This window comes from Petromyzon marinus, assembly GCF_048934315.1.
Source record: "Petromyzon marinus isolate PM22_M1 ecotype Great Lakes invasive population chromosome 68 unlocalized genomic scaffold, UKy_Petmar_22M1.pri1.0 chr68_unloc.1, whole genome shotgun sequence".
NCBI classification, from domain to species: Eukaryota; Metazoa; Chordata; class Hyperoartia; order Petromyzontiformes; family Petromyzontidae; genus Petromyzon; species Petromyzon marinus.
This window is the reverse complement of record NW_027422597.1, coordinates 3,566,416-3,594,289: the sequence shown is the minus strand read 5'-3', so window position 1 is coordinate 3,594,289 and position 27,874 is coordinate 3,566,416. Positions and strand designations below refer to the sequence as shown.

The 27,874-nt window shown below is 45.8% G+C and overlaps 2 protein-coding genes across 3 annotated transcripts in view; both read left to right on the top strand.

Annotated features, from left to right (window-relative positions):
• Positions 1–27,874, top strand: part of LOC116957957 (E3 ubiquitin/ISG15 ligase TRIM25-like) — a 509,595-nt gene that overhangs the window by 153,322 nt on the left and 328,399 nt on the right. The gene's annotated exons all lie outside the window — the stretch shown is intronic.
• The window catches only part of LOC116957982 (tripartite motif-containing protein 14-like), a 41,597-nt gene continuing 19,994 nt past the window's right edge, over positions 6,272–27,874 (top strand). Inside the window, exons 1-5 of one of the 2 annotated variants that reach the window (XM_076058149.1) lie at positions 6,272–6,501; positions 16,447–16,540; positions 17,527–17,658; positions 20,338–20,439; positions 23,373–23,465. In XM_076058149.1, the coding sequence (XP_075914264.1) occupies positions 23,399–23,465 (67 nt within the window). In that variant the 5' untranslated portion in view covers positions 6,272–6,501; positions 16,447–16,540; positions 17,527–17,658; positions 20,338–20,439; positions 23,373–23,398. Of the gene's footprint in view, positions 6,502–16,446; positions 16,541–17,526; positions 17,659–19,957; positions 20,440–23,372; positions 23,466–27,874 lie in introns of those variants that run through there. The other variant, XM_076058150.1, reaches the window with a different exon arrangement.

Here is a 27,874-nt window from a genome sequence, read left to right as displayed (position 1 = left end):
GCAATCTGTGGGCAAGCAGTGCCTGCACGTTGGTACAGGCAGTGTGCATCTGTGTGGGGGAGGGCAGGAATGCCACACGTCGGCCGGAGGGAAGTCCCTGATCAACGAGGATCCCCAAAATAGGGACAGCCGATTTGATATCGCCAATCGAAATTTGCAAGCGAATTTGTCCGAATATGCCGAGCGAGTCCCCCTGTTAGCAGTAAAACACGGGACAGAAACTGGTTGCAGGGGGCGACACCAAATGGGCAGAATGTTATAGATCAGGTCAGAAATAATGGTAGCTGAGGCTCCGGTATTGGCAAGTACACGAAATTCGACCCCCTCGATCGATCCTATAACAACAGAGGGTCCCGCGGCTGCAGCGACAACCCTATGGGCCAGCTCTGACCACTGACCAGGTCGGAGCTCCCTGTAAAAACTTCGGCAATCCTGTTCCCTGATGCCTATTTCCCGACAAACACACGGCGCGGCGCAGTGAGGTGTGCAAGGTGAGAGTGAGGGCCGAGCATGTGAGGTGTCACGTCTCTCCTGGTTATGCCGTGAAGCTGTGGGTGTCCGAGGATCCGATGGCCTGGGTCCGGAGGTGAAGTGTCGAGGCGCCCGGCAGTCCAATGACATATGCCCCCGCAGACCGCAGTTGAAGCAGGTGATTAGGGCGATGTCTGGCCGTGAAGAAGCCCATCCTCGCTAGTGGAAGTCTTGACACCGTGGATGATTGGAGGTCCTCCATCCCGAAGGGTGAGTCGTTGCGAAGACCTGGACGGGTGGAGGGTCGTCGGGTGTGCATTACGGCTCCGTCGTCATGCAGGCAGTGATGCTTGTCTCCCGATGGAGCAGCTGATGAGCATGGATGCTCTTTGCGGTGTGCAGGGAGCACATGTCACCATCATCCACAGCATGGATGACAATGTGTAGTTTTCGGGCCAGCACCAACAACTTCTCCAAGATGAGGGCGTCGATGGCTTCGTTGTCCATGTGTAGTGAGTCCAACTGAGTCGCAGACGTTATCTTGGGAACAACACTACGTAACATAACACAATCTACACTCGGGTCTCGAATGCCCATCTAACCACGCTACGGCAGAACTAGACGTGGTTCGCTATCCCGGTCCGGACCACAAGCTGGGTCCCGGACCGCGTGGCTAGAGGCATCTTCTCCCCACAGTGGATCTTCGTAACACCAGCACATGAAAAACCTCCAGCTCCTCACGGGGCCCCTGTAATATTTCCCTGGGCAGGGGCTGGCTCCGCCTTTCACCCCGCCAACCTTCCAGGTCTCTCGAGCTCCTTCTCAAAGGTTCCTGAGAGCCTTTTGGACCACGTGACCACCCCCGTCCACCGGTGGCCCTACTCCAATATTATCCAGTCACTTGTCAGCAGGTCAAACAGTGTTTCATGTCCCAAAGTAACCCTGGCTGGCTGATGCTCCCTCTTGCTCCCGTCACCGGGAGCCTGCACCACACACTGCTCATGGCGCCTCCGTGCTAACCAGCGCTCACCCAAGCCCCGCGAGGGCTGCTCCTAATGACAACACATTACCTGCCTTGGCTTTGTAAGCCCCGGCACCATACAGTGACAAGCACAGTCACGACACATGCGTGGGAAGGCAGCCCTTGCTATGGCCAGCAAAGCGCTGTGAAAGGCGAGGGGGGATTCCATCTCACCCCTTCGGCGTGCAGCGAATCGGTGACGAATGTCCGAGGGTGACCCATAGATCTCCGACATGCCGCGGAGCGCCAGGTGCAGAGTCGCCCAGTCTGCTTTCGGGATAGTGATGAGAGCGTCGAGGGCGTCATCATCCAAAGAGGCCGGGAGCACATGCAGCGCCTCAGACTCGGTCCAGCCCACCATCTCCTGGTGGGCGAGGAAGCGGTGTTCGAACGCAGCCCAGTCACCCCCAGCCATCACGAATTCCTTCAGGATGGGCAGGCGTTGCAGGAAAGATGGCATGCGCACCGTGATCAGTCGCTCGGCGTCCAATTTTGCGATGTCGATAGCCGGCAGGATTGCGGCCCCTGTAGCGGGTCACGTCGCTGATTACGTAGTGCCCTCTGGTTCGTCTGACCCGCATACATCCACCGCTGATGATGCGGCGCTCGCTGGTTGGTCCAGGCCGCTTCCGTGATCCACCTGACTTCCGCTTCCCGTGGAAGTTCCTCCACCATTGGCGGGATTTTCAAAATGTTCGGCCGGCCCAGTGGCGGGAACAGTCGTTGGTGGTGGGCCTGCTCCGTCCACCACCTCTCCCATCGGCACTCCGCGATTTATTTCCTCCAGGATGGAGGCCGCAGCATGGAGCAGCTCGGCAAGACAGGAGTGCGCATATTGGAGCGCACCCACTGCTGTCGGCAATCCTCCCGATGGCTGTGGCAGCTGTTGAGCAGCCGGCAGCACCTCGCCGTCCTCCGCAGGGCTCGCTGTCCCTGCAGGTGAATCGTCGTTGTCTTCACCCGGGCTCCTGGTACAGTGTCTCCTTATAGTTTCCATTCTTGGCCACTTCTGACGCCAGTTGTAGTGGGTCAATAACTAGAGGAGAGTCTCTCTGAGGCAACACGTATTTTATTAACAATACATCCCTAACACAAAGGGGTAACGGCGATACATTGAGGCAGTCTCTCCATACTAATACGCCTATCACTGGCTTTTTTAAGCCTTCTTGAGTGAAGCTTGTTCTTCACTGGTATATAAGCTGGAGCCGACTCTTGCCAGGGGTATGGCTCAGCCCATTGGGCTCTTCTCTTCAGTCTTCACTGGTATAGATTAGAGCCGACCCTTGCCAGGGTTCGGCTCAGACCATTGGGCTCTTCTCTTCAGTACGCTCTTGACCTTCGGGTGGACGAGTGCTGGGACCGTTCAGAGGTCCAGCTATTATACAGGTCCGTGGCTCGCTCCGCCCCGGCCACACCTTCCTTCCAGAACCTTCCACCAAGTCCTGGGAGGGTGATGTCATACCCCAGCCCCCTCCAGTGGTCTGGGGTTACCATTGGTCCCTTAGGCCATAGTCCTTGGATACTGGACTCAGTCACTCTTCCATCCCCTATTGACACATGTGGGATACTACCAGCTGAGAGCATCATGGGGAGTGCACAATAATACCTCTACACATTAATTAAATTACGACCAATTCTTACTTGTGTTGTGTCTGTAACTAACCACACAAAGACGTCAGTTGGAGGCAACGCATTTATTGAAACAACTCTTAACAACTCTATTAAACACTACTGTAACACGAAAAGGTATGGCCCCTTCCACCCGATAGCCTAAGGGAGAGACAGCCTAACTTCTAGCGTGTCCTACGCACTTTGGTCTACACTACACGCTGGTCCCTTGCGATGGAGGATAGGCGAAGACTGGACCGACCGACCCACCCAGGGTCCGGGACTTGCTCTGGTCCGTTGCAACCCTGACTCTAGCAAGAGCCTAGGGGAGGGTCCAGGGTGTCCGAGCTACCTCGGGTCCGCTTACAATGGGCTTTAACGAGAGCCTCGGTTGAGGGTTCCCGAGTGCTGGTACAGTCTTCAGGTCTTCAGATGTCTTCAAGCTTGAGTTGGCGAACACTGCCCAGCCCATTCAGAGGGGCGGCCTTTTATATCCAGGTCAGGGTCACACCTCCCCTCATGACCCCCCCCCTCCCCCTCCAGAACCTTCTGGAAGGTCTTAGATAGTCTTAATTCTTAAGGGGTCTTAGGAAGTGGTTGGTGGCCCCATCCCCCTCAGCCCCAAGCCCCTGGGAGGGTCTGGGGTGTCAACCTCTGGTCACGGAGGGGCGGGGGTTTGACCTTCGGTCAACCCCTACCCACCTCACTCTCTCTCGGCTGCCCCCTGTTGGCCCTTGAGCATGGTGGCAGGTCAGCTGCCTACAGCGCCTTATTATAGTGCAACATTTGCACCAACTACCAAGAAAATATTATATCAATGTTAATGAACAATTAAAGAAAATGCACCACCGATGAGAATCTAACAATGTCCGAGTTTTTCAAATTATCTGCTACTGGGCTATCGTTCCCTGGCACGGTGACGTCACCCCTCAAGTGCTCAGTCGAGGCATTCTCAAACGCTTCTCCCAGACCCCACCCCTCTCCCTCCCCTCTCCCTCCCTTCTCCCTCCCCTCTCCCTCCCCCCTCCTTTGCCACCCGCTCCCAGCCTGCCCCACACTCCTGGACATCTGTAAATAAGAGCTTTATAACTCATAGTATTTCTCCTGCAGTATATATATACATATTCTGAAAAAAATATTCTGATATTCTGGCTTCCCACCACTGGGGAATTTATTAATTGTAAACAAGCCCTCGAGTAGAGGCCATTCATAAAAGAGACATCGCTGATGAGCCGTGCTGCGCTCTCTGGCATCATCAAGAACGAGATTGGGCGCAGTGAATATAGGGAATTTAGTTCTGCGTCCCCACAACACGTGGTACAACCCACGCACACATTGGAGATATGTTATTTGATCTTTCGGTAAAGTCACGTAGAAGGGAAATAATACATTAATCAAAATAAAACATAATACAAATTATGCTTTCGTGACTGCAGGGATTCATATTATTGGTTCTTTCGGTAAAGTCACGTAGAAGGGAAAAAAATAATGAAAAGAAAACATAATCTTTGCAGTTTGTGCACGTGTTCCCCTGCCAATGCTATGTTTTACGAATTGTAATCATCTTCATCATCATGTTTCAAACAACTCAACATATTCATAAATCACACTGTCATAAAAGAAAATGCATCTATACATATGTTACGGTACAAATTATGGCACGGAGGCAGATCTTCAGAAGGGCTGACGCCAAGGTTTATTTGGAGGCTTACGTCTAACTGTTCCTGCTCACGCCTACACTCCTGGGCTATTCTATTCTCCCCCCAAGGAAGGGTACTGGGAATCCCTAACACCACCCCCCGCCCCCCCCCCCCCCACGAACAATCTGGGCACTTCCCACTGCACTGGCCGAGGGATGATCCAACTTCAGGCAGTCGGGAACGGAGCCACTCTTGATCTCGTGTTATATTTCCCCTACCCTGGGTCCCAACTTCCAACCTTCACCTTCCCCGGACTCCCACGACGAACCCCTTTACGTCACGGGTCCCCCCTTAAATACCCCAGGTGGACATCCCGTCACCGTACCGGAGGCGAGCGTGACATGACGTCACTCACTACTCCTCAACGCATACAATGCATGACGTTTATATCAATTGACATTCTTAAACCATTTTGTATATGCTCTGAAGAAGAACCATGGCCTGAAATTTTCACCAGTTATGATGTTTCTATTTCTGACTGTTATTGAGGAATGTGTTTAGAGTTTGCTATATTTGATTGTGCATGACTGCCAACGCTTTATCATCAAATAATAATTCTATATCTACAAGTAATGCTAGTGATTTGTTTTATGTTGAGGACTTACAGCCAGCTAAAAGGTTAAGAAACATGCGACCAACTAGAAGTGGTATGATTCAGCAGACACTGGCACAAGGGTCACTTCCAAATTTGAGCGTCTTATCTCTTGAACAGCTACAGTGCAAATAGGTGTAGCACGAGTTAGCATTCCATTGTACACTCTGAACGAAAGCAAATAAATCACATGACATGTTTCAGGCTCTTTGGGGCCAAACTTAGGGTACAGTATATCATCTCCAAAGTAATCGAGACTGCCTAGACCTCAAATAGTTAAACAACATAAGTTCAACATACATACATATGTATTGTTAGTACGCCGACTGGCAGCCGTGAGGGCTAATCGCGGGTGGGAAAACAGCATATTCATAAGAGGTGTTTTGGGTTAGATCACGTAAATATATAAATGTGTTGTTTAAACCAGCCACCACCTGACACAGCCAACTCGTAAGGGTTGGTACGTAAACGGAACATGCCAAGTCGTCACGAGTACAGCACACCAGTGTGTTGGAGAGCCAACCGACAACATTTACAATCTGAGTGTGAAGTTTCGCCAGTAATTGCAACTAGCTTCATCAGGCGACAGCCAGATCTTAAACATAGGTAATTGCCTATTACACGTGACAGTTCACCAGCATTGATTCAAGCAATATTTATTCTGATGATGAGACTGTTACATCAAAACCTATCTGGAATTTGCTTGCACTGTATCAATGCTTCTGAAATGATGCACTCCCAAGAATCTGTTGGACATTTGGGTGTTACAGAAAAATAATGAAGGACACATTGGTCTGCTTGTCTCTTTTCTTTCAGGCAATGTTTTTTGGTCATACGCTGCTAAATGAAAACCCCTCCGACCGGTTTGGCTTCAAATTCTTTAACTTATACTGTATGTGCAGCTCACGTGATGGGCTGGCAGTCTTGAAGAACACGCGATAATATTTGCTCTCTAAACTGCTGAGGAATAGCGCTGCTCAGGGGTAGTGATCGGACTCCCGAGTCTCCACGGGAATAAAGTCCCGGCGTCTCAGATCAACTCAAGCTGTCTCAGAGACCGGATGGGACCTCAGCTGCTCTTTATCGTCGTTATCGGTTGCGTTATGCTGGTGAGTGCTTTAATCATGCATACATACACTTTATGAAACAAGTAACACGTTTGATTTGAAGCTTTCGTGACTGCAAGAATCCACACTCTTTGGTTCTTTCAGTGAAATCACGTAGGTAGAAAAAATAATAGATCACGACGTTTCGATCGATTGTGTTGCCATCGGTTGCTTGTGTTGCGATCGGTTGCTTGTGTTGCGATCGAAACGTTGTGATATATTATGTCATTTTATTTGTATTTTTTCTACCTATGCGACTTTACCGAAAGAACCAAAGAGGAAGTAACAAGTTATTGTTTCAATAAAGAAGAAATATGCAGGACTCCATTCTACGTTTCCACATAGTAACACATTTACTCTGGCTTTCTAAGCAAATATCAAAAGTCACCAGGCAATTTTTTTTCTATAAAACTCTGGATTATTTATTTGCGCTGTTTTAAATGTGTGCAGTGCATGTGTCATGCGAGATGTATTCATGGCCGTTGGAAGGTTCTTTTTAGGTCCTGTAGGGAAAAATAACCTGAGGCTGCTGGAGCTCATGAACACTGTCTTACCCACAGTATGTACACTTACAAGCACTATGAGGACCGCTCCACGCCAAGCATGCCGTAGGGGTTATCTGACCATACTTCAATGTGATCAGTGCAAGTTGGAGCAGAGCACAGTTCAATAATTGACTTTGGTGAACTGCCCTCAGCTGGCAATGTAGCCCGCAGAAGCCTACGGGTCATTGTTGATGCAGATCCAAGCACTATCCAGGCTCAATCCTGGTTGCTTCAAAGACCTTGGCGCATTCCGGGTGATTTTCTATACATGTGTATCGTTATCTTTGTACGTATAGTCATATGTAGCTATGTATATTATAGCTGTATTTATGGGGTGAGAGGTGTATAGTGGAGTGAATTGTAGGGTAGCGGAGAGGAAGTCAGAATGGGAGTATAAACACACACTTACTGGTATTTATCAAATATCTCAATACCCCCCAAAATACCTGCAAATTACTCGATTGTTATTCCTAAGAGCAACATCAGCACGACTGTAAAACCACTGCAATGTCTGTGAAACATTGCGCCTTTGTGATAACCTTGAGCAATCAGAATGGTACCAACATCAAGTGTTCTGAATTACTGTATTGTTGTCATGGGGGGAGTGGCAAGCTAAGCACATTCCCGTCCGCCTCTACTCAATGTATGCAGCATGCCTGTGTTTGCATGGGTCACTTTAGAGCAGAGGGAAGGTATAGTGGTTGGCGCAGTGCACTCGTAACTGGTCACCTGAGTACAGTACCTACCTGCATCCAACATCAGCGATTAATGTCTAAAGCGATTCTGCACCTTCCCCAGGTCAACTTAGCCGTTAATGAGTACATTGACGTCGGCATAACGAATAGCTATGCTTGCATACAGAGTACATCCCTTTGGTCAATTCACTGCTGAATGACAGCCTCCCCCAGGTTCGGTGGGTCATGTGACCATACTTCACGCTGGCAATTACTGGTTGGTAAAGGCACCATACTTCTGTAATGACAGAAATTAGGAAGCAATCACCACAAACAAATGCGCAGCCAAACAGACTTACAGGAAGTAGACCAAGGCCTACTATTGGTGCAGAGAGGTCACTATGATGGTTGGTCAGAAGGCAAGGTTTGAAGGGATTGGAGGAGAGGTTCAAACTGACAAGCAGAGGTTTAGAGTTGAGGCGACGGTTGAGATCGTTAAGGGAGAAGGATGGGGATAGGATGGAAAATCGACAGTGAGGGAAATTTCGAGAGGAGGGGCATGAGAGGGATGAAAGGGGAGAGCACAAGGGGAGGGGAGGTTTCGGCAGAGCGTATGAGCTTAAAGCTACAGGAAGAAGCCAGGGCTAGAGTTGGTGCTGTGTCACGAATTAAAGAGGCTCCAAGCACATGTGTGTTGGCGTCATTACAACTGGTGTCATAAGTGGTCTACCTCAAGAATGTCACACTCAAGCCGATGAAGAAACCCACCGACGACGTACGATAATGAGGGGGTCAGCCTTCAGAACGTCCCAGGAGACGAGCACCCAGAGACCAACCTCGAGACCACAGGAGAGGCGATGAACGCGCTGGTCGAGCGAGAGATGCAGCAGCAGCGGCCAGAGAGTCTGCTCGCTCTGATGCCGCTGGTGACCAGCAGCTGGGAGAGGCTGGAGGGGTGGATCAATTGACTTACAGGTACGTTCTCCCAGCTGGTGACAAAGCTCGCCGGGATGGAGAGGCCGGGAGTGGTGGAAATGGTGGCAGAAACTATGTAATTGGTGGTTGGAACCACGGAACCGGCGGTTATAACTGTCTCGCCATCGGTGGTCGAAACTGAGGAACTGGCAACACTCAGTGCAGCCGTGGTTCAAGAAACAGCCGTGGCAGCATGGGAGAGAGTGGCCAACTGACCTCGCCGGCTGGGGCCGGTGAAAAAGTTTGTGGTGGCGGGCGTCGAATGGGGGCCTTCGTCCGCCAATTTTAAGCCACGTATCAGACCTTGAACTGGTCGGAGGCCAAAGCACTGAAGGCCTTGCCAACGAGGCCCTCACCATCTTCAAGGCGATACTGATGGAATGGAGAATTACGCATAAATTAGCCGGTCTTGAGGTGGCAGAGGTCTTTAACTCACAATCAAGTGGAAATTTCATCGGCGCAGGCAGGAGGAAGCCGAGTCGCTCCTCATGTACCAGATTGCTCGAGCAATCAGCTTACCCTCAGCTGGACGTAGCGGCACTGGACTTCCTGGTGATGGAGAAAATGCTGGCATTGGTCCAAGAGATGGCCATGGTGCTCCCTATATTGGACTCGGAGGCACAGACTTTATTGTGGGTGGCCTGGTGACTTCAGGCTTAGGAGGAGATCAGCCAGAAGACCCAGGTGATGGCTCGAGTGGACGAGAGCCCGGACATCATCAGAAACCACCTGTACATAGGTCACAGCCACCCTTACAGCCGATTGTTGTCTCTAAAGTCAACGAATTGGTCGCCCTCTATCATCCGGCCAATCCCATGCTCATCAAGGGGGAATATCTCTTCTTATGGGGATGGAATATCTCACAAGGTGGCCAATGGCATGGCCGCTGCCTGACCAAACCACAGCATCAATTGCTGATGAATTCCTTCACAGATATGTGATGGACAACGGTCCTCCTGAGCAGATCCTCAATGACCAGGGACAATTTTTTTGTCAAAACTTCTAAAGAAGGTATGTCGGGCACCATGGAAATAAAAAGGTGCGCACTTCCCCATACCACCCTTAAACAGTATGGTGGAATGGCTGAACAGGACCTTAATGCTAATGCTCTGCCAAGTCATAGATTAGACACACATTGACTGGGATCTCCACATCCCGGGGGTTTTGGCAGCATATAGACTGGTGCCACGTACCTCCACGGGGTTTTCTCCTTTTTACATAATGTATGGCAGGGAGCATGAACCTCCCATAGAAGCACAGCTGGGAAAGACTCTCAAAAACGTGTCAGGTTAGCCGGTGTCCTTGCAGGTCACACTGGACCAACTACACGAGGCGCGCTGATTGCATTGGGGTTGGTGGCCTACCCGCAGTTGGATCAAGCAGCGCTCGACCCCCTTATAATGGAGAAAATGTTTTAAGTGGCTTCTGAAATGGGAGTCATGCTACCGGTGATCGACGAAGATGCTTAGACATCCTTGTGGGCCGCCAGGTGTCTGCAAGTGCAAGAAACCTGCGAAAACGGACTTGGGTGGCTGCATGGACTGGGAAGCCGTGGACTGGAGATGGATCGAACAGCGGACCATCACGGGGCATAGAGGAGCTGACGGAGGATGGCGCCGAATCTACGGGGGAGGTGACGGCAGCGGTTCATTGATGGGAGCGGCGGCAAGGAGAGATGCCGCGACGGAACCGGGAGTGGCGATCCCGGTCGAGGCAGCGCCATTGCTGCGAGCGCCCAGGACTGCCTGCTTCCGTTGTGGCCAGCTTGGACACTTCGTGTGGGGATGCCAAATCATCACTCAGACATCGACAGAGTCCCGCACATCCAACGCCTCGTCGACCACCACATCCCAGCCCCCTCCAGGCAAGTCACGATACACCTAACAACCGGCCGCTGGAAGAATATCACGCATCGGGGCTACGTGGTCTCGCAGAGACCATTTCCATCTCCCATTCTCTGGTCAGGGTGGACTGCCAGCTAGCATGGCCGACAAAGGGGTTGCCAAACTCGAGAACGCAGTGGCGAAAGCTGGCACGCCGAGTAGTAGCAGCGACGGCTGGCTCATTGGTAATAGTAAGGTTTGTACAAGGAGTGGAAGTTCGTGTGTTGGTTGACACAGGTGCCTCGGCTACTATCATATCTGAGGTTATTTTTTTAACGTTACCCTTTAAAAATCGTCGTGTGATGCTGGTGGTGAATGCGTGTTGCAAATGGGGGAAGTATGGGAATTGTAGCACAAATAGAAGCACGCATCAGATTGGGGGAGATTGAGATGTCAGGGCCGGTGTTGCTTTCAAAAACACTGGCTGTGCCCTACCTCTTGTGCACAGTTTTTTTGAGCAGGATGCCCTTACAATTTTTTTATTAACCAGGGTTGTATTCAGATGCTGTCGAGCAACTCCTTATGGACCCAGGCAAGAACTTCTCATTGAAGTTGTTACGTGAAGTGTGTGACGTGCTAGGCACAAAGAAGATTCGGACGTCGCCTTACTATCCTCAGATAGACTGCATGGTAGAATGCCTTCACAAAACCCTAACATCAATGCTTTGCCAAGCAGTCGATGCAGGGCAGGCAAATTGGGACCAACACATCCCTGAGGTCCAGGCAGCATATAGGATGGCCCCTCGTACCTCCACGGGATTTCCCCGGTTTTTACTGATGTATGACTGCTATAGTGAACCCACAATTGATGTCCAATTGTGTCTGTCCTCTGGAAGGAAGAGTCATTCTCTGCCAGCAACCTTGTAGGTCACGCTGGATCGGATATCTGAATCACGTGAGGTAGCTAACAAAAACAATGCCAGGGGGCAGGCCACTAAAGAAAATAACGTGAGGGGAAGCACGGGACCCAACGGGCGTAAATGGTAATAAGGGCAGAGATTGACAGGGCCAGGTGTGGTGAGCGAGAGTTTGGGGATAGGGGCGTGGCCAGGTCATGAGAGGAATAAGAGCCGGTGCGAACTTGACCTCGCGGCTGTTGTTGTGGGGAATCGTCGCCGCCGCCGTCACCTTGGAGCAGGTCGTCCTCATCATCCTGGAGTGGGCACCATGTAGTCTTGAAGGGCTGGTGTTACTTTGTCTCAGAATAGAGTATTTAAATTACCCAAGTGTATATATTCACTCGCGGTTACTCGTTAAGTTGTAAGCGGACTTTATTCATAACAAATATATATATCAAAGAACAAGATGGTGTCTCTGAGAGCAACATTAAAGTTGTACCAGAGGAGTTTCCATCTAGAACAGATTCAATGAGATGCTGATCGGTGACCTTATTGGTTAATAATAAGGGTGTGCTGATTATTTGGTTACTGCTGCTGAATCTGGGAAGGAATTGAAGGCTCTCTTGCTCAACCTGGAGCATGCCACTAAGAGGTCGGGCCTGACTATGAGACTGACCAAAAAAAAGCACCTGCCTGGGTATTTTGTGTCATCAAACACTTCACCCCTCAACTCGCCATAAGGTTTGTGGCAGTTCTGGAGAGAGTAGAGAAGTTTGTTACTGTGGAGTGTGCTTACAACCAGCTCAGTTTTGGCAGCAGAGATATCACTCCGAATCATTCCAGCAGAATTATATTTCCAACCACTGCGTAATGCTGCGTGGCAGCTACCTGTCTGCCACTCCTTGCAAAGCTTTCAGGTTTTCTTGGTCACAGGTATGCACTTCCTTCTCTAAACTTGTGGAGTGCAGACCCCTCTGAAGGAACATCTGTGCCATTTGAAATGGTCTGGCTGGCCTGCCTACAATTCATCCTGTTTTTAACCAGGCTGGATTTTGTGAGGAGTTCACACATAATTGAAAGGTCTGGACAGACATTATGAGACCTCCTTTGCCAGTTGCAAGATATAGTGATAGGTTTTTACCCTTTTATCTGGCACCAAAACTGACACCTTTAAACAAGGGATCATGTTTGCAATAACCACAACACAAAAGAGACACCTCTTATAAATGATATGCACTGTCCTTGAAATTTATTGGTCCACACCCGAGACGGCTTTTCTTAGAGGCTAGTCTCCACTGGTGTTGGATTAGATGACGCCAAAAGGCGTACAACTCAAAAACAGCACACTATCAGAGTATCGAGAGCAGAGAAGCAACGCTCACAACAACGAGTGGAGCGCCAGGTGGATACAACTCAGCGAGGTGGCCCAGTGGGGAGCACAGGTGGTACATCTGCCGGTTATCTCAGTCAGTTAACTCATGGCACCTGGGTCTGTACCGTGATTTCTCCTTCGCGTTCAGAATGCACAAAAAATACACGAAACCATGCCGGTAAATTCATCCAAGTGTCATGTCCTCTTCTCTCCCCCCCCCACCCCAATGTGTGCACTTACTACTCTAGGGTCGGTACATACTAATATTAGAGCGCTTACATAGTTTCTTGTAGGATTATTGTAGCTCGGGCGGGGGGATGGTGGGGTGGGGTACTCTATTTTCTACACTGCTAATTTCCCTATTTACCATTATAAGTGTATGCCAGTCTATAATCTGTTGCCTGCGCCTTTACTTCACTCAGTGTACTGTCAGCCTTTCATGTCGAATGTATCCTGCTTTTTAAGCTGCTGCCTGTATTGCCAGCTTTTTGTGTCCACTGTAGCAATGGTTTTGTCATTGAGTCGGCATACTGGGAGTCTATGATCTAGACTGTAGCCTGCTTCTCATTTTACCTGTACGTACTGCTGCTATTTTATGTACACTTATATCAGCGTATTTCTTCTATGCATTTCTATTGTTTCGATTGCTCATGTCCCGCTATTTACTGATACGTAGTACCGCAATGCTGATAGCTGTGCCATCATTGGGGATTGCTGTGCATGTCCATGTGTGTGTACGTCGATGTGTTTGTGTGTGTCAGTCCAAGTGTGTGTGTCAGTCCATGTGTGTGTATCAGTCACTGTGTGTGTTAGTCGATGTGTGTGCATGGCTCCATGTCAGTGTGTAAGTCAATGTGTGTTTGCGTGTCTGTGTGTCTGTCAATCTGTGTGTGTGTGTTCTAGTCCACATGTGTGTGTAAGTCTGTACATGTGTGCGTGTCACTCGATGTGTGTGTGTCTAAGTCAATGTGTGTGTGTGAGTGGATATGTGCGTGTAACTCCATGTGTGTGTATCTAAAGTATGTCTGTGTGTGAGAGTCAATATGTCTATGTGTGTGTACGGCAATGTGTGTCAGTCTATGTATGTGTTTGTGTGAGTCTATGAATGTGTGTGTGTCAGTCCATGTGTGTGTGTGTTAGTCGCTGTGTGTACATGGCTCCATGTTAGTCAGTGTAAGTCCATTTCTTTAAGTGACTGTAGGTCCATGTGTGCGTGTTAGTCCATGTGTGTGTTTATTCACCTGCTCAAGGCCTATGATACCATCTGTAGGCCTGGGCTCAGTGGGTTGCTCTTCGTGCTTTTGGAGTCCCTGGCCCTCTGCTCACGATCCTTCAGGACCTTCATGATGTTGAGCGGCCCCACGTCAAACTACGTGGCCATGAGTCAGAGCCATTCACTCTACACCTTGCGGTGCGACAGGGATGTCCTCTGGCTCCCACAATCTTTTACATATATTTGGACCACGTAGTTCGTTAAGCCTTCAATGCCTGTACCGGAAGAATTCCCATCTGGTACAGATACAATGGAAGGCTGATCGATGCCCGGGTGTGGTCAAGGGATGGCTCCCTATTGGTCAACCACGTTATGTATGCTGATGATCTGATAATTGCTGCTCACTCTGAGGAGGAGTTCGAGGTGCTGCTGCTGAACTGGAGCTTGCCACCCAGAGGTGGGGCCTTACCATCAGCCCCAGCAAAACTAAGCACCTGCCTGGGTATTTTGTACCATCTGACACTCCACTCCCACAACTCCCAATTGGTGATGGGGCAGTTGTGGAGAGAGTGCAGAGTTTCCCATACCTGGGTAGTGTACTCATGACCAGCTCCGGTTTATCAGCAGAGGTCTCACTCCCGAATTAGTCGAGCCACATTATCTTTTCATCGGTTGCGTGATACTGTGTGGAAGCTACCTGGTCTCTCGCTCCGCACGTAGCTCCTGGTCTTCTCGGACATGGTCATTGCCTCCCTTCTCTACGCTTGCGAAACTTGAACCCCCCTAATGGAATATCTTCGCCGGTTACAAACATTTAGGCTGGCCTGCCTATGATCCATCCTGGGTTTAACCAGGCTGCATTGTGTGAGGAGCTCACAAATCCTTGAAAGATCTGAACAAAGTCCATTCGATGACCTCCTATGGCAGGCAAGGCTGCGTTGGCTGGGCCATGTAGTCCGCATGCCCAGCCAACGCATGCCTAAACAGCTTTTGTTCCGGCCGGATTGAGGGGGCTAAACGGGCGCATCACGGGCTAGAGAAGAGATGGAGTGATTTGGTACAGGATGATGTAGAGCTGAGTGTACTTGTCGATGACTGGTACCAGCGGTGTCAAGATCGGCCTCTGTGGCAGAGCCTCCTGAAGGACGCTACTGGCCAGTTGGAGGCAGTCGCCTTCCAGCAAAGGAGGGCGGAAAAGCCACGCTCAGAACAACGAGTGGAGCACCAGGTGGCTAAAGCACAGAAAGTTAGCACAGTAGAGTGCACAGATGATGCATCAGTCAGTCATCTCAGTCAGTCGACCTGTGGCACCTGGGTCTGCCCCGTGACCTCATGCCAGCCGGCGTTCGACACTTCACGTGGCCTCAAGGTGCATATAGCCTGCCACAAGCATCGTGGTGACGTCAATGCCACTTAATGGCAAATAACGGTGGTTGTTGTTGTTGAGTCTATGTCTGTATGTGTGAGTCGATATGTGTTTGTAAGTCTGTGTGCGTGTGAGTCGATGTGTGTGTAACTCTATGTGTGTGTGTCTAAAGTCGACGTCTGTCTATGTGAGTCCATATGTGTGTGTGTGCGTCTAGGTACATGTGTTTCTATGTATGTGGGTCGATGTGTGTCTATCTTTTTCACCCGGGCAACACTGGGTACTTACCGCTAGTTTATATAAACCCGTTTCATGGATATCTACAGTGGAAAGACAATAGCATTTGCATTTCAATAACATTAAATAGTAGCTAGTTCTGTAAAATTCCAGACTACAGATCTTGCATTCTCAGCGTGGTATAACGGAAATTGGATTGAAGTTGTTGGCCACCATTACACGTGATTAATTAATATGGGATATCCATAAAGGCGCATAAAAAAAAAACATGTACAAATACAATTTAGTCATTAGTGACATATACACTTATGTTTTCTTGAATTTTATTAGCTGCTTCATTTGGGGGAGCTGCAGTAATTGTCTAATTTAACTCTCAATCTGAGGTGTTTTTCAATATAATATGAATGTCTACATCATTAGACCTCTTTTACCAGTACCAAAATAAAATAATAGGGTTTTCCCCTTTTTTCTGGCAACAAAACGCGTATAGGTGTACGCCAAAAGGCGTCATCTGGTCGAGCACCAATTGGGTCGAGGCTCAAAAGAAAGCCGTCCCTTGGTGTGGACCAATCAGTTTCAAGGCAAATGCATATATTATCATAGTATGTTTTTTGTTTGCATTTTGACTGCAGGTATTGTGGTTAATGCAGACATGAATCCTCGTAAAAAGATTTCAGTTTTGTTGCCAGAAAAAAGGGGAGAAACCCTATTATTAGAATATGAATGCTTAAGTCATATTCCTGCGAAATGAAATACCATTAAAATAGTCTCCATCCATGTCCTCCAGGCACACATCTGTTGTGTCAATGCTTCACTAAATATGACTCCTTGTCTGTGTTCTCAGGGTGTTCGGCATGCAGAAGGATCTGAAGCTAAACAATGTCCCAAGGACAGCTACAAAACCGAAGATGACGTGTGCTGCGATCTCTGCCCTGCAGGTACAACTCGATGCAAATGTTCTACAAAAACAGACACCAGCTCTGTACGTTCTCATTGCTGGGACTCGATTGGCATTTTGTTCCACTGTTAGAGCGTATGATTGGTCAGTCGTATCGGTCCGATTATCAGAAGCTGTTTTAAAATCCATATTTAACTCACAGCACAAACTACTCAATACAAGCCAAGAGTATAACAATACAGGCAGAACTTGATTAGCGCTAGAGATGCCTTCCTGGAGAAGCAAACACGAGTCGAATTGGCGATAAATGTGGTTATTATACCATTGCATACATGAGCAATATTTTATGACTCTATTGAGTTATCGGTAACAGCTATAATAATAAAACATAGTAAACAATAAATATAGATTTTATAACATCAGTTTGATGTACTGTACTCACCAGTGCATGCCCCTGACGCTCATGACACACATGGACCTGACGCTCACCACCTCGACTCGCCACATCACTTGCATTGTAACATCCAAAGTTATACTTTCCCTTGACACTTTGGTCACGTTTCCCTCACTAACACTTGCAGGCCTTTTTCCAGACATCATGGATCGACAATGCTAAAAAAGACGCAAAAATAAGGCAGATAGAGACCAAGGACGAGTAAACACGTAAAGCTTAATTATTAAAAGCATAACTACGTGGTAAGCACCACGTCAGATGTGGTTGTTTGCTTGACCATACTTCACCACACTGATCAATGCGGGTTATGCAGCAGAGAACAGTGTACTTCTATGTCCCACATCCAAGCTCGTTCTCCAGCCCACACTGACCGGCGTGGTGAAGTATGGTCAAACACATATTTATGGTATGGGGAGACTGCCATCGACCAGTGGATTAACAAAATGCCTGTCAGTGTGCATGCCACATGTTTATATTGATATTGCTGCACTGTAAGTCTGCAGTATTGTAGTAATAATTCTGACATTTTGCTTTGATCTCTTTTAATCGTTTAATTGTATTGCATCCCCTAGGAACATTCAAGGCAGAAGACTGTTTGACTGATGGAGGAATCCGTAAATGTATTCCATGCATTCAAAGGAAATTTTACACTGACAAGCCAAATAATGAATCCGCTTGCTTCGACTGCACACCATGTGCAGAGGGTGAGTATGATCTCAATATTATCAGTTTGTACTGTTTGGCCATGGTTAGTCACCAATTTTTTATTCATTATAGTAGTTGCCATGAGGACGTGGGACTGTGGAGGGGGTCGTGGAAGGTTGTGTTTACAACCACAAACACCACTCAACAACTGCTAGAGTGCTCATTCACTCAAGTCCTATAATGTCATATCCGCTTACCTTGAACACGGTTAACAGTATTACTCGCACACGTAGACATGCATAATTAGTCACATGCAAGTTATAAAGCGACTGCTTCAAAAATAGTCAATATTCAATAAGATATTAAATTATGAAAAACTAATAACATGCTATTCCAGAGTTACTTATTGGGAAAAAACCTCGACATTTCCGCTGAATATGCTTCTTTAGTATACACGGTAGATATACGTCTGGGATTTACTCTGCATTTGATTATTGTGTTGATATATTCGCGTACGTCAAACGAGATGTCTACTGACCAATAAAATATGTAACAAATGAGAAAACCCCATGATAGCAGAATACTTTAAACCAGAAAACTATGAGCTTCAAACACACGAGAATGTGTAAAGAGAAAATCACCTCTGAGCATGTGGAAAACCACCGGCAATTCCTGACGTGAATTGTAGGTCTCTCAGGTTGACATCAAAATTAATTTGAGCAAATGCACTTCTTCAAATGTAGTTTCATGGTCTTCTAAAATTGAAGAGGCATTTGTTGCTCAGCTGATCAACAGGTTGTGCTACTCAGCAGGTTGATCCCACTCCTGTGCAAACGTCGCACGGCCACATAAGTCCATATTCAATGCTAGTTGTCCAACGATTAATGCTGTGCTCACTGTCGATCTGCTGACCCAACCTTACCGAGAACGTAACCACCTGCTCGATGTGGCATACATCTACGAAAAAAGTTCAACATACATACATCGACCTGAAGTCCCCGTTTAGTTCAGTGAACAGAAAACCACTGTGGCTGACGCTGAAGGGCGTCCCAGGACCACCCATGGACTTGCTTTGGGACCTCCACACTAACTCGGTAGCAAGGGTTCGACTAAGGAGATGCCTGTCTCCAAGATTTGTATAACTACATCTGGAGTACGGCACTAATTCAACCTCACTCCAGCCTTAATTTATGTAATTATTAACTGGATTATAGATGTTGCCTTTACATTTATGGCAGGAGGAAGACCAGTCCTTAAACACAGAAGGAGAACAGTGCACTTCTTTAAACAAATTCTAATAGTTTCTGCATATGTAGAGTCGGTGTTTACTTTCAATGTTCACTACAGATCTATTCCATTTTACACCACAGGAGGAGCAGATGGTTTGGTTTGCTTGTGAGCGAGTGTGACTTTTCGCTCATGTTTAAGACATGTACCCTTATTGAGAGTAGGAGGACTGAAAGATTGACTATCTTATACTTAGATAATTCACTTTGTATGTTGATAGCAAATATTTGAAGAACGTTTACACGTGTTATGTTGGATGTACAATTCAGATATTGTTAAGTACACAATCCCTTAATAACATCTGGATATACACAAGGACAGAATTTAAATTAGAATGAATTTAGAAATGGAGATGTTTCTAAATGACTAAAAAGACAAAACAATGTGACATGAGTGAAGTCTATTGCGATCCACACTGGATTGTTTTTAGTTGCTTACATCTTAGCAATTATGGTTGTAAAATTAATCGTGATTCACGCACATCAAAGCAAAGTTGGCAACTGTACTTCAGACATAGTGCTGCTCGCAGTAGACATCGCGGCTAACGCGATTTTCACCTGAAGACGAAAGCTTCTGTTGCGATTGAAATGTTGTGATTTTATTTAGATTTTACTGTAATATTGACATTTTAATTACACCTTAACTGTGCAAGCAAATAAGGTTTGCAGCATTGCCACCCAGCAACAAAGACATGTGAATCAAGTGTAGTGAGTTCAACTGAGTCGCAGACATACTCTTTGGAGGCAACACATTTATTGATACCAACATAAAGGGGTAACTGCCCCTTAACCAGATAACAACCTATGGTGGTGGACCACCAGGCTAACTACAATAATTACACTGGGAGTAGCTACGATGGACCGGACCACAGCTTGGGTCCCAGTCCATGTATTGGTGACTCTGTAGGACGTAGAACGTGGCACGTAGGTTTCTTCAGGATAACAACATCACTGGTCCCTTTCGAGGACCCGGATTATATTCTCTGTGGTGTGGCTGGCTCCGCCCTTAGCAACGACCACCTTTGAGAACCCTCGAGCAGGATCTCGGACCTGACACGTGACCACCCCTAACCCCCACCTGGGGGCCCTGTGTAGACTTTACCGGTCACGTGTCTTTCGAGGTCAACTAGAGTGCCATTCCCCTTAGTAACCCCATTCCCATGGCCAGCACTCCCACACCCTATCCTGTAGGGGTCGGCACTGCACGCAGAGCGTGGTGCCATCCAGCACTGCCAGTCAGTGATCACCGAGCACCTCTAGGGCTGGTACTGCACTCACATATACGTGGTGCCCGCGATGTCAATAGATCGCACGCCATGCCTCTCTAGGGCCTGCATTACACAGTGACACCAGTGATGCCACTACACATGTGAATGCTTTGCTTCAATCTCAAAAAATAACGTGCACTTTTAACTTCTTGTGTGGATTTTTAAATGTTAATTTGTTTTTTAGGAGAGGAGATTGTACAAGAATGTAGGAAAGAACAAAACTCAATTTGCCAATGTAAATAAGGATATTACAGATCGAATGGACAGTGTGTACGCAATAATGAAGGTATGTTCGCCTTGGTAATACCAATACAGTCCACATTCGTCAATAGCACTGATTTATAGGGCAAACTACATGTTACATACATCACGTGCTGTTAGAGTAATCGAAGCCGGAGTATCATTCTCATCCAGACAATTAAATATAATTTAATACTGGCAAAGGAGGTCTCATGATGTTGCTGCTCACCCCGAGCTCTCAATGTCCTGATAGTGGCATTGTCTTTGTGCTGTTCATCTTTTGGCGTCCTCTGGTCTAACACTGTTTGAGACTAGGCTCTAAAGAAAGCTGTCTCTGGTGTGGACCAATCAGTTTCAAAGATAATGCACATACTGTCAGATCATGTTTTTTGTTTGCATGTTCACGACAGGTATATTTGGTTAATGCAGAGGTTTCAGTTTGGTGTTTTAACATCTTAACACCTGTGTCATTGCCAGAAAGGGGAAAATCCTATTATCATAATTTAATACTGGCAAAGGAGGTCTCATGAAATGGACGTCGTGTTCATCAAAATGTCCTGATGATCCATCCCACCAAGAGGGGATCGCAAACTCTGCACGTGATGGAGGTTTTGCAATGGTTTTGACTTTTCTTCTTTGGTTCTTTGGTAAAGTCACGTAGAATGAGAATAAAATAATAAATTGATAAAATAAAATAACACAATAATATTCTCACGATGTTTTGGCCACAACACAAGTGGCCTTCATCAGGTGAAGGGACGAGACTGTCTGGTAGGACAGTGCTGGAGTGAAAGAGCCACGTTCAGATCACGACCTTTAAGCTGTGTGAGAGGAAACAAAGCGCCTTGACAAAGGAATTAGCATATAATTTAGCATTGAAATGGCTGAGTGATTAGCTTGTGACTGGTCACAGAAATAGCTATGTTGTATTCTACTATTACACTATAGTGTAATAGTAGAATACAATAAGATCAAGAGTTTGAAAAATATATTTTACTATAAACTGCAAAAAACAATAATATAAGCATCAATGACATGAACAATAAGATAATAAACAAGAGTTGTACTGAATGGGAACTTTTTTAACAGCATCAAAGTATGAAAATAATAATAGGTTTTACCCATTCTGGCAATGAAAGAAGGGTTTAAGATGTTCAAACACCAAAGATAAACCTTTTGCAAGCAATCACGTCTGCATTAACCACAACTACTTGTGGTGAACATGCAAACAAAGACAAAGCAAAGTCAAAGCATTTATATTAATGATCATGTCATGACTTTAAATGCTTGCAAACGGTTTATATTTGGTGTTTGAACATCTTAACACCTCTTCTTGGTTCTTTCGGTAAAGTCACGTAGAATGGAAATAAAATAATAAAAATAAAACATAATAAAATAAAATTCTCACGACGTTTCGGCCACAACACAAGTAGCATTCTTCAGGTGAAGGAACAGAACTGTCAGGACGACAGAATGCTTCTTGTGTTGTGGCCGAAACGTCGTGAGAATTTTATTTTATTATGTTTCATTTTTATTATTTTATTGTTTCCCTTCTACGTGACTTTACCGAATGAACCAAGAAGATGAATCCCTGCAGTCACGAAAGCTTTAAATCGAAATCTTAACACCTGCTTTATTGGCAGAAATGTTAAAACCTATTCTTATGTTTCCATAAGAGCAGTACTATCAATGGCCTCACTAATAAAATAATCGGTAATTTTACCAGTCGCTAGATGTTTAAGGAGAATGAAGCACCAACTCCAGTGCACGACCACAGTCACTGTCATGGAGCATTAAAGTTGCGGCTAGGGCCACCGTGCTCGAGTACAGGATCACAATGTGCCTGTCTTTGTGTGATGCTAGCCCAACTGAAGACGCTTCAGCATCGATTAAATCAGTTCTAGGCTGAATTAAAGTGTCACTTGGGGATTTCCCCCTCTGGTAAGATGTTCATTTGGGGAGAGGCCAATATTATCTACAACTCCTCTATTCTCGCTTACTTTATTGGCAGCGGGTGGGGTGTGATACATGCAGGAAACGGTGGAGGACATTGGAAAACGACGATTCTGAACTCTCCAACTTTGTTCCCTTCAAGGACTTTACACCTCCCTACTCTGTCCCTTTAAATTGCAGATAGTCGGGTCGATGTAGCGACGGTGACATAATTTCACCAACATTTACATCAGATAATGTCACTTTATAACATAAAAAACTACCAAAAATAGATTTCATAAAACAGTGGGAAACATGTTTTAAATCTGATTATTTATTTTAATCAAGATAAACACATTTCTACAAACACTAACCTTTTTGAGAATGTAATAAGAAGACAACGTCTTAATATTTTAGGATTGTGATTTAGGACACACTTCCTACTAATAAGATGGACCTCGGTTTGAGGAAAATATCAGTCGACTAGATAAAATAACTGGCAAGAGCAGTAGGATAGACATTCAGTGTCAAATACTTCTGTGTATAATTGGCATATAAACTGTTTCTTGTGAGAGAACATGACTGTAGAAGAGAAGTGACCCAAGTATAGACACTTGATGAACATCATAGCATACGGGTTCCCAAGAGGAGGAACACCATTGCTGGGAAAATAGAGTAGAATGCACCTGGTAATCCCATTGGTTAGCTAATGAGGTCAACTTGAAGCAGGATACAGAGACATATGGGGGTAGGGGGGTGACAGAAAAGTTATTTAAGAGAATCGTACCAAGAATCTAGCATCTATATCCCCACAAAACGGTTAGAAAAGGAGCAAAATGTTATATCAAAGTATAATTATTTAAATGTTGTTTTATTCTGACTAGCAAGCTTAATTCTAAAATACAACAAAGGTTATTTCGTTTAATCATGTACTTCCGAGTAAAATTACATTAGTGTGTTTTAAATTGTACATGTGCTGTATAACCACTAAAAATGGCTCTCCTTTAACACGTTTCTTATTGTCTTTTCTGTGGTGATGCTTCAAAGTTGCATTGCGCGGGGGATTGATTGCAATGGCGATAATCGCCTGCATCAGCATCATCGTCATCATCATCTCTCTTTGGAGGTGTAAAGCAACAGGTAAGAATTGCTAATATTACACATTTACTAATTAATGGGAAATGCATTCCCGAAACATTGTACCAAAACAGTTTAGCGACAACACAATGGTATCACAACTTAAAAAACACAATGGCCCAGCATTTAATGGTGTTCTTTTGCTATTCCTGCTTTAAAAATAAAAAAATATATATTTAAAATGCTAAATTTCAGTTCATGGTAGATGACCTGTTTGGTAGCATTTAGCTGATTCATAGACGAATTATCTGTGCATCCAGACGCAGTAATATCGCACGCAGAGTTGTTAAAATTTCTTGGCTTTTTCATATATATACACTTATACATACACAGACAGCAGCTTCATTTTAAATCGCTGGCCTAAGTAGTGTTCCAAGTAAGATTAAACGTTACCCTGCTTACACAAATGGGGGTTGCTTCCAACATTTATCGGCAATAAACCTTGAATGGAAATGGGACATTCCTTTGAGATCTCTCATAGACCACTACAGTTGACGTTCTCCTGAGTTGTACTCGTTGTATTTACCTTGAAGGACGACAGGCCCGTGGTTGATAATTTGAACAGGAAGCCCTCGAATTGAAACGTTATCACTCTTCAACAGTGTCGTAGTCTGTAATAGTGAAATTTGTAATAGAAGTAATGATAGAACTAATATGATAAAAGTTATATGATTACATCAAAGCAATTAACATCATTAAGTAAACATGGAATTATAATGATTCTACATGTGTAACGTCTCCAACACGTTGGTTAAAGAAAAGGTGTGAGAAGATTTTATTATCTTTTTTAGCCTGCGTTCACGTCAACTTCCACCATCAAAAGCGCCCTGGGCCTCTCCGATCCTCTTCTCCTCTCACTTTCCCTTTCTTTCTCTTCAGTTTTTCTCCATCCAATCACTTTTCTCTCCTCCCATCCCTCGTCACGCCTCTTCACATCTCAAATTTTCTGAGCGCACCTTCCGAACCTCCTTCACCTTCCGTGTCTGGAGGTGCGTCTGACGTCATTCGTCTCCTTCCACCAATGGCAAGTGAGCTTATTCATTGGTGCGCTCTCTTAGCCAATAGGGAGCAATGTTGCTCGTCGGCTCCGCGGTCAACATAATGCTTACACATGTCAAAACTACCTCTCCGTTTGTGCAGGTAAGTAATCTATACTTGTGAAGAGGAGCCGGAGACTGGTTAAGCACTTCTTTATTCTTCAAACCACAGCCACACTCGCTCCTCAAACCAACCTCGAACAGCCCCTTTTAAACCCTCCATCTCTGCCCTCCTTCCCAATCCACACCTCTGTCTCGCGCGCCGAGTTCGTGTGACGTCAGTGTCCCTTAACCCTTGACCCCCGTCTTGTGCATTCCCGTGGGTGTGATTGGTGTGTGCAATGTTGAGTGCAGAGATTGTGTGTCTTTGTGGTGCGAGTGTGTGAGGAAGGCTCGGACATCTCCTACACATGAACAACCCTTTGTCCGTTCATTGGTGGATGTGAATTGACACATTCCCATGCTTATCGTTGCTAATGTATGGAAATAGGAATCCTATTTCACCCTGTTGATTACCTATTCACCATGAACAGTTAAGGTGTATCCACTCATATTCCCCTCAGTGGCTATGTGAATTATGGTTATTAATGTTCTGATAGTCTACTGAGCCTCTGTTTCTGATTAATCCTGTCTGGGTTTCGACAACTATTGAGGGATTGAAGGGAGGGATTTTTCTCACCTTTTGATTAGAATTTTGGTGAGCAGTTTGCAGTCAGAATTTAGGAGGGAATTCGGCCTGAGTTTTCTACATGTTCGGGGGGGGGGGGGGGTGTCTTATAGACCACTAGAGCTTGATAATTCATGTGGAGCCATTGTACAGTTACAGCCTTCGTGAAGGAGTTCAAACCAAATCAACTCACCAAACAGACCCAACACAACATTTCAGGAACTATGCTCTGTATTGAATGTACTGTTCACTATTGCTCCAGATACATGTTCTGAAGTCCGCGTACTTGGATAGCATCTCAAAGGACATTCCATAATAGTTGGCATTAGGCACTTGAAAAGACAGCAAGTCCCAGACAAGTTAATATCCAATTGAAGAGGCCTTCAAGACCTCCACGATAAGATCGAGCAGCTAAAACAGAATACCGTAAAAATTGGGTTCTGAACAGAGAAATACACCGCCTTACACGGGTGCATAACAATAAGTTGGGATATTATATTCATATTCTTAGTTTTTTCGGTAAAGTCACGTTGAAGAGAAACAACAAAATAACAATATATATATAAAACAATAAAAAATTCTCACGACGTTTCGACCATAACTCAAACGGTCATCATCAGGTGTGTCGGTTTGCATAAATTTATTTTGAAAACGGCATATTTATTTATTTATTTATATAAAAAAATAACGTTTGCGTCACGCGCAACGATTGGCAGTTTGCCCAGGACTAGTCCCATCTATTTTTTGAAAAGAGGAGGGGGGAGACGAAATTTGTTTGTATGTATGCTGTCTGAAAGCCACTGTAAGCGTGAACAATCAATCAAGAACTGAAATGATTTATCAAATCTTTCCAATGATTGCTAAGATAGAATCCATCTTCTCGGTTGAAATTGTCTCTGTGTTTGTATATGTGGATAGCCTCATGAACGAATCTCTCATGGAAGCCAGATGGCTTACAAAGAACCTCCGTCTTGGAGAAGTCAATGTCATGTGAGCCTACTGAATTATAACAATGATCTGCTACGGCCGAGGTGTTGGTCCTACCGTGTTTAAGGTCTGCTTTATGTTCACGAATGCGGTCCGAGATATGGCGTTTGGTTTCTCCAATGTAACTACTACCACAGAGGCAACTTAGTTTGTAGACACCAGGGTATTGTATGTCTGGAATCACATCTTTTACAGACGGAACCAGATTACGGATTTTATGTAATGTGTTGAAACGGACCTGGATCTTGTGTTTATTCAAGATTTTGGAGATCTTTTTTGTGATCCCAGCAATGTAGGGTAAAGTGATGGTTTTGAAAGGCTCCTCAAGAGGGTTCTTCTTCATGGTTTGAGTGATAGCTTTGCGGATTGTATAGTCGGAGTAACCATTAGCCCTAAGAGCTTGGTGTACGTGCTTGAGTTCACTGCTTATGTGTTCCTGGTCGGATATGCATTGGGCTCTATGATACAGAGTCTTGATGAGAGAATTCTTCTGTGATGGATGGTGGTGGGAATCCGGTTTCAGATAAGCATCCGTATGGGTAGCTTTCCTGTAGACAGAGTGGCTCAATGAACCATCAGGTCTCTTTTTAATTAGGACATCCAAAAAAGGTATCTTGCCATCTATTTCGACTTCCATGGTAAATCTGATGGCTGGGTGTATGGAATTGATGTGGTCGAAGAATTGGTCTAGAGCAGGCCGGCCATGTGGCCAGATGACAAAAGTGTCATCCACGTACCTCTTCCATAAGGTTGGGCGCAGAGTGGCAGTCTGGATGGCGTCAGTCTCAAATTTCTCCATGAAAATGTTAGCTATAACTGGAGAAAGGGGGGAGCCCATTGGGGTGCCCTCAGTTTGTTTGTAGAAAGTTCCATTCCAAGTGAAGTATGTATTGGTTAAACAGTGTCTCACCAGGGGGGGTACCTCAGTGTTTAGTCCTTGATGAACCAAGTCTTCAATGATTGCAATGGTGTCAGGTACAGGAACCTTGGTGAATAAGGAAACTACATCAAAACTGACAAGCAGGTCGTCTGGGGACAGGGAAATACCCTTGATTGTTGATACCAGGTGAGTAGAATTTTGTACCGCAGAGGTGGTCTTTCCAGTGAAAGGACGCAGGATTTCAGACAAAAAACGAGCTAGTTTGTAGGTGGGGGAGCTGATCGTAGAGACTATGGGACGAAGAGGTGTATCAACTTTATGTATTTTTGGTAAGCCGTATAATCTTGGTGGCCTGGCAGCAGAAGGTTTCAACGAAAACTGTTTAGATTGATCAATTAATGCGGTTGAATCAGAAATTATTTTGTTGGTTTGTGTGACGAGGCTGTTGGTGGGATCTCTTTTTATTTTTGTATAACTACCATCGTCGAGTAATTCTTTAATTTTGTTGTTGTATTCTATTTTATCCATGATGACAGTAGCATTGCCTTTGTCAGCTGAGAGAACTACAATATCATTCCTCTTTTTTAATTTATAGAATTCAAAACGCTCATCTTTGCTGAGGTTGCTAGCTGGCATCTTAGCGTTTTTGAGGGTTGCAGCGATTTCAGATCTTGCTACGTCTGCAGCGATGTGACCCAGGCCCCTGAGAGCAACGTCTACTTGGGCAATTATATCATTAACTGGTATGTGTTTAGGTGTGACTGCAAAGTTTAGACCTTTAGCTAAAACGGATTTCAGACCATCGGAAATAGAACTGTTACTGCGATTAATTACGACTTTA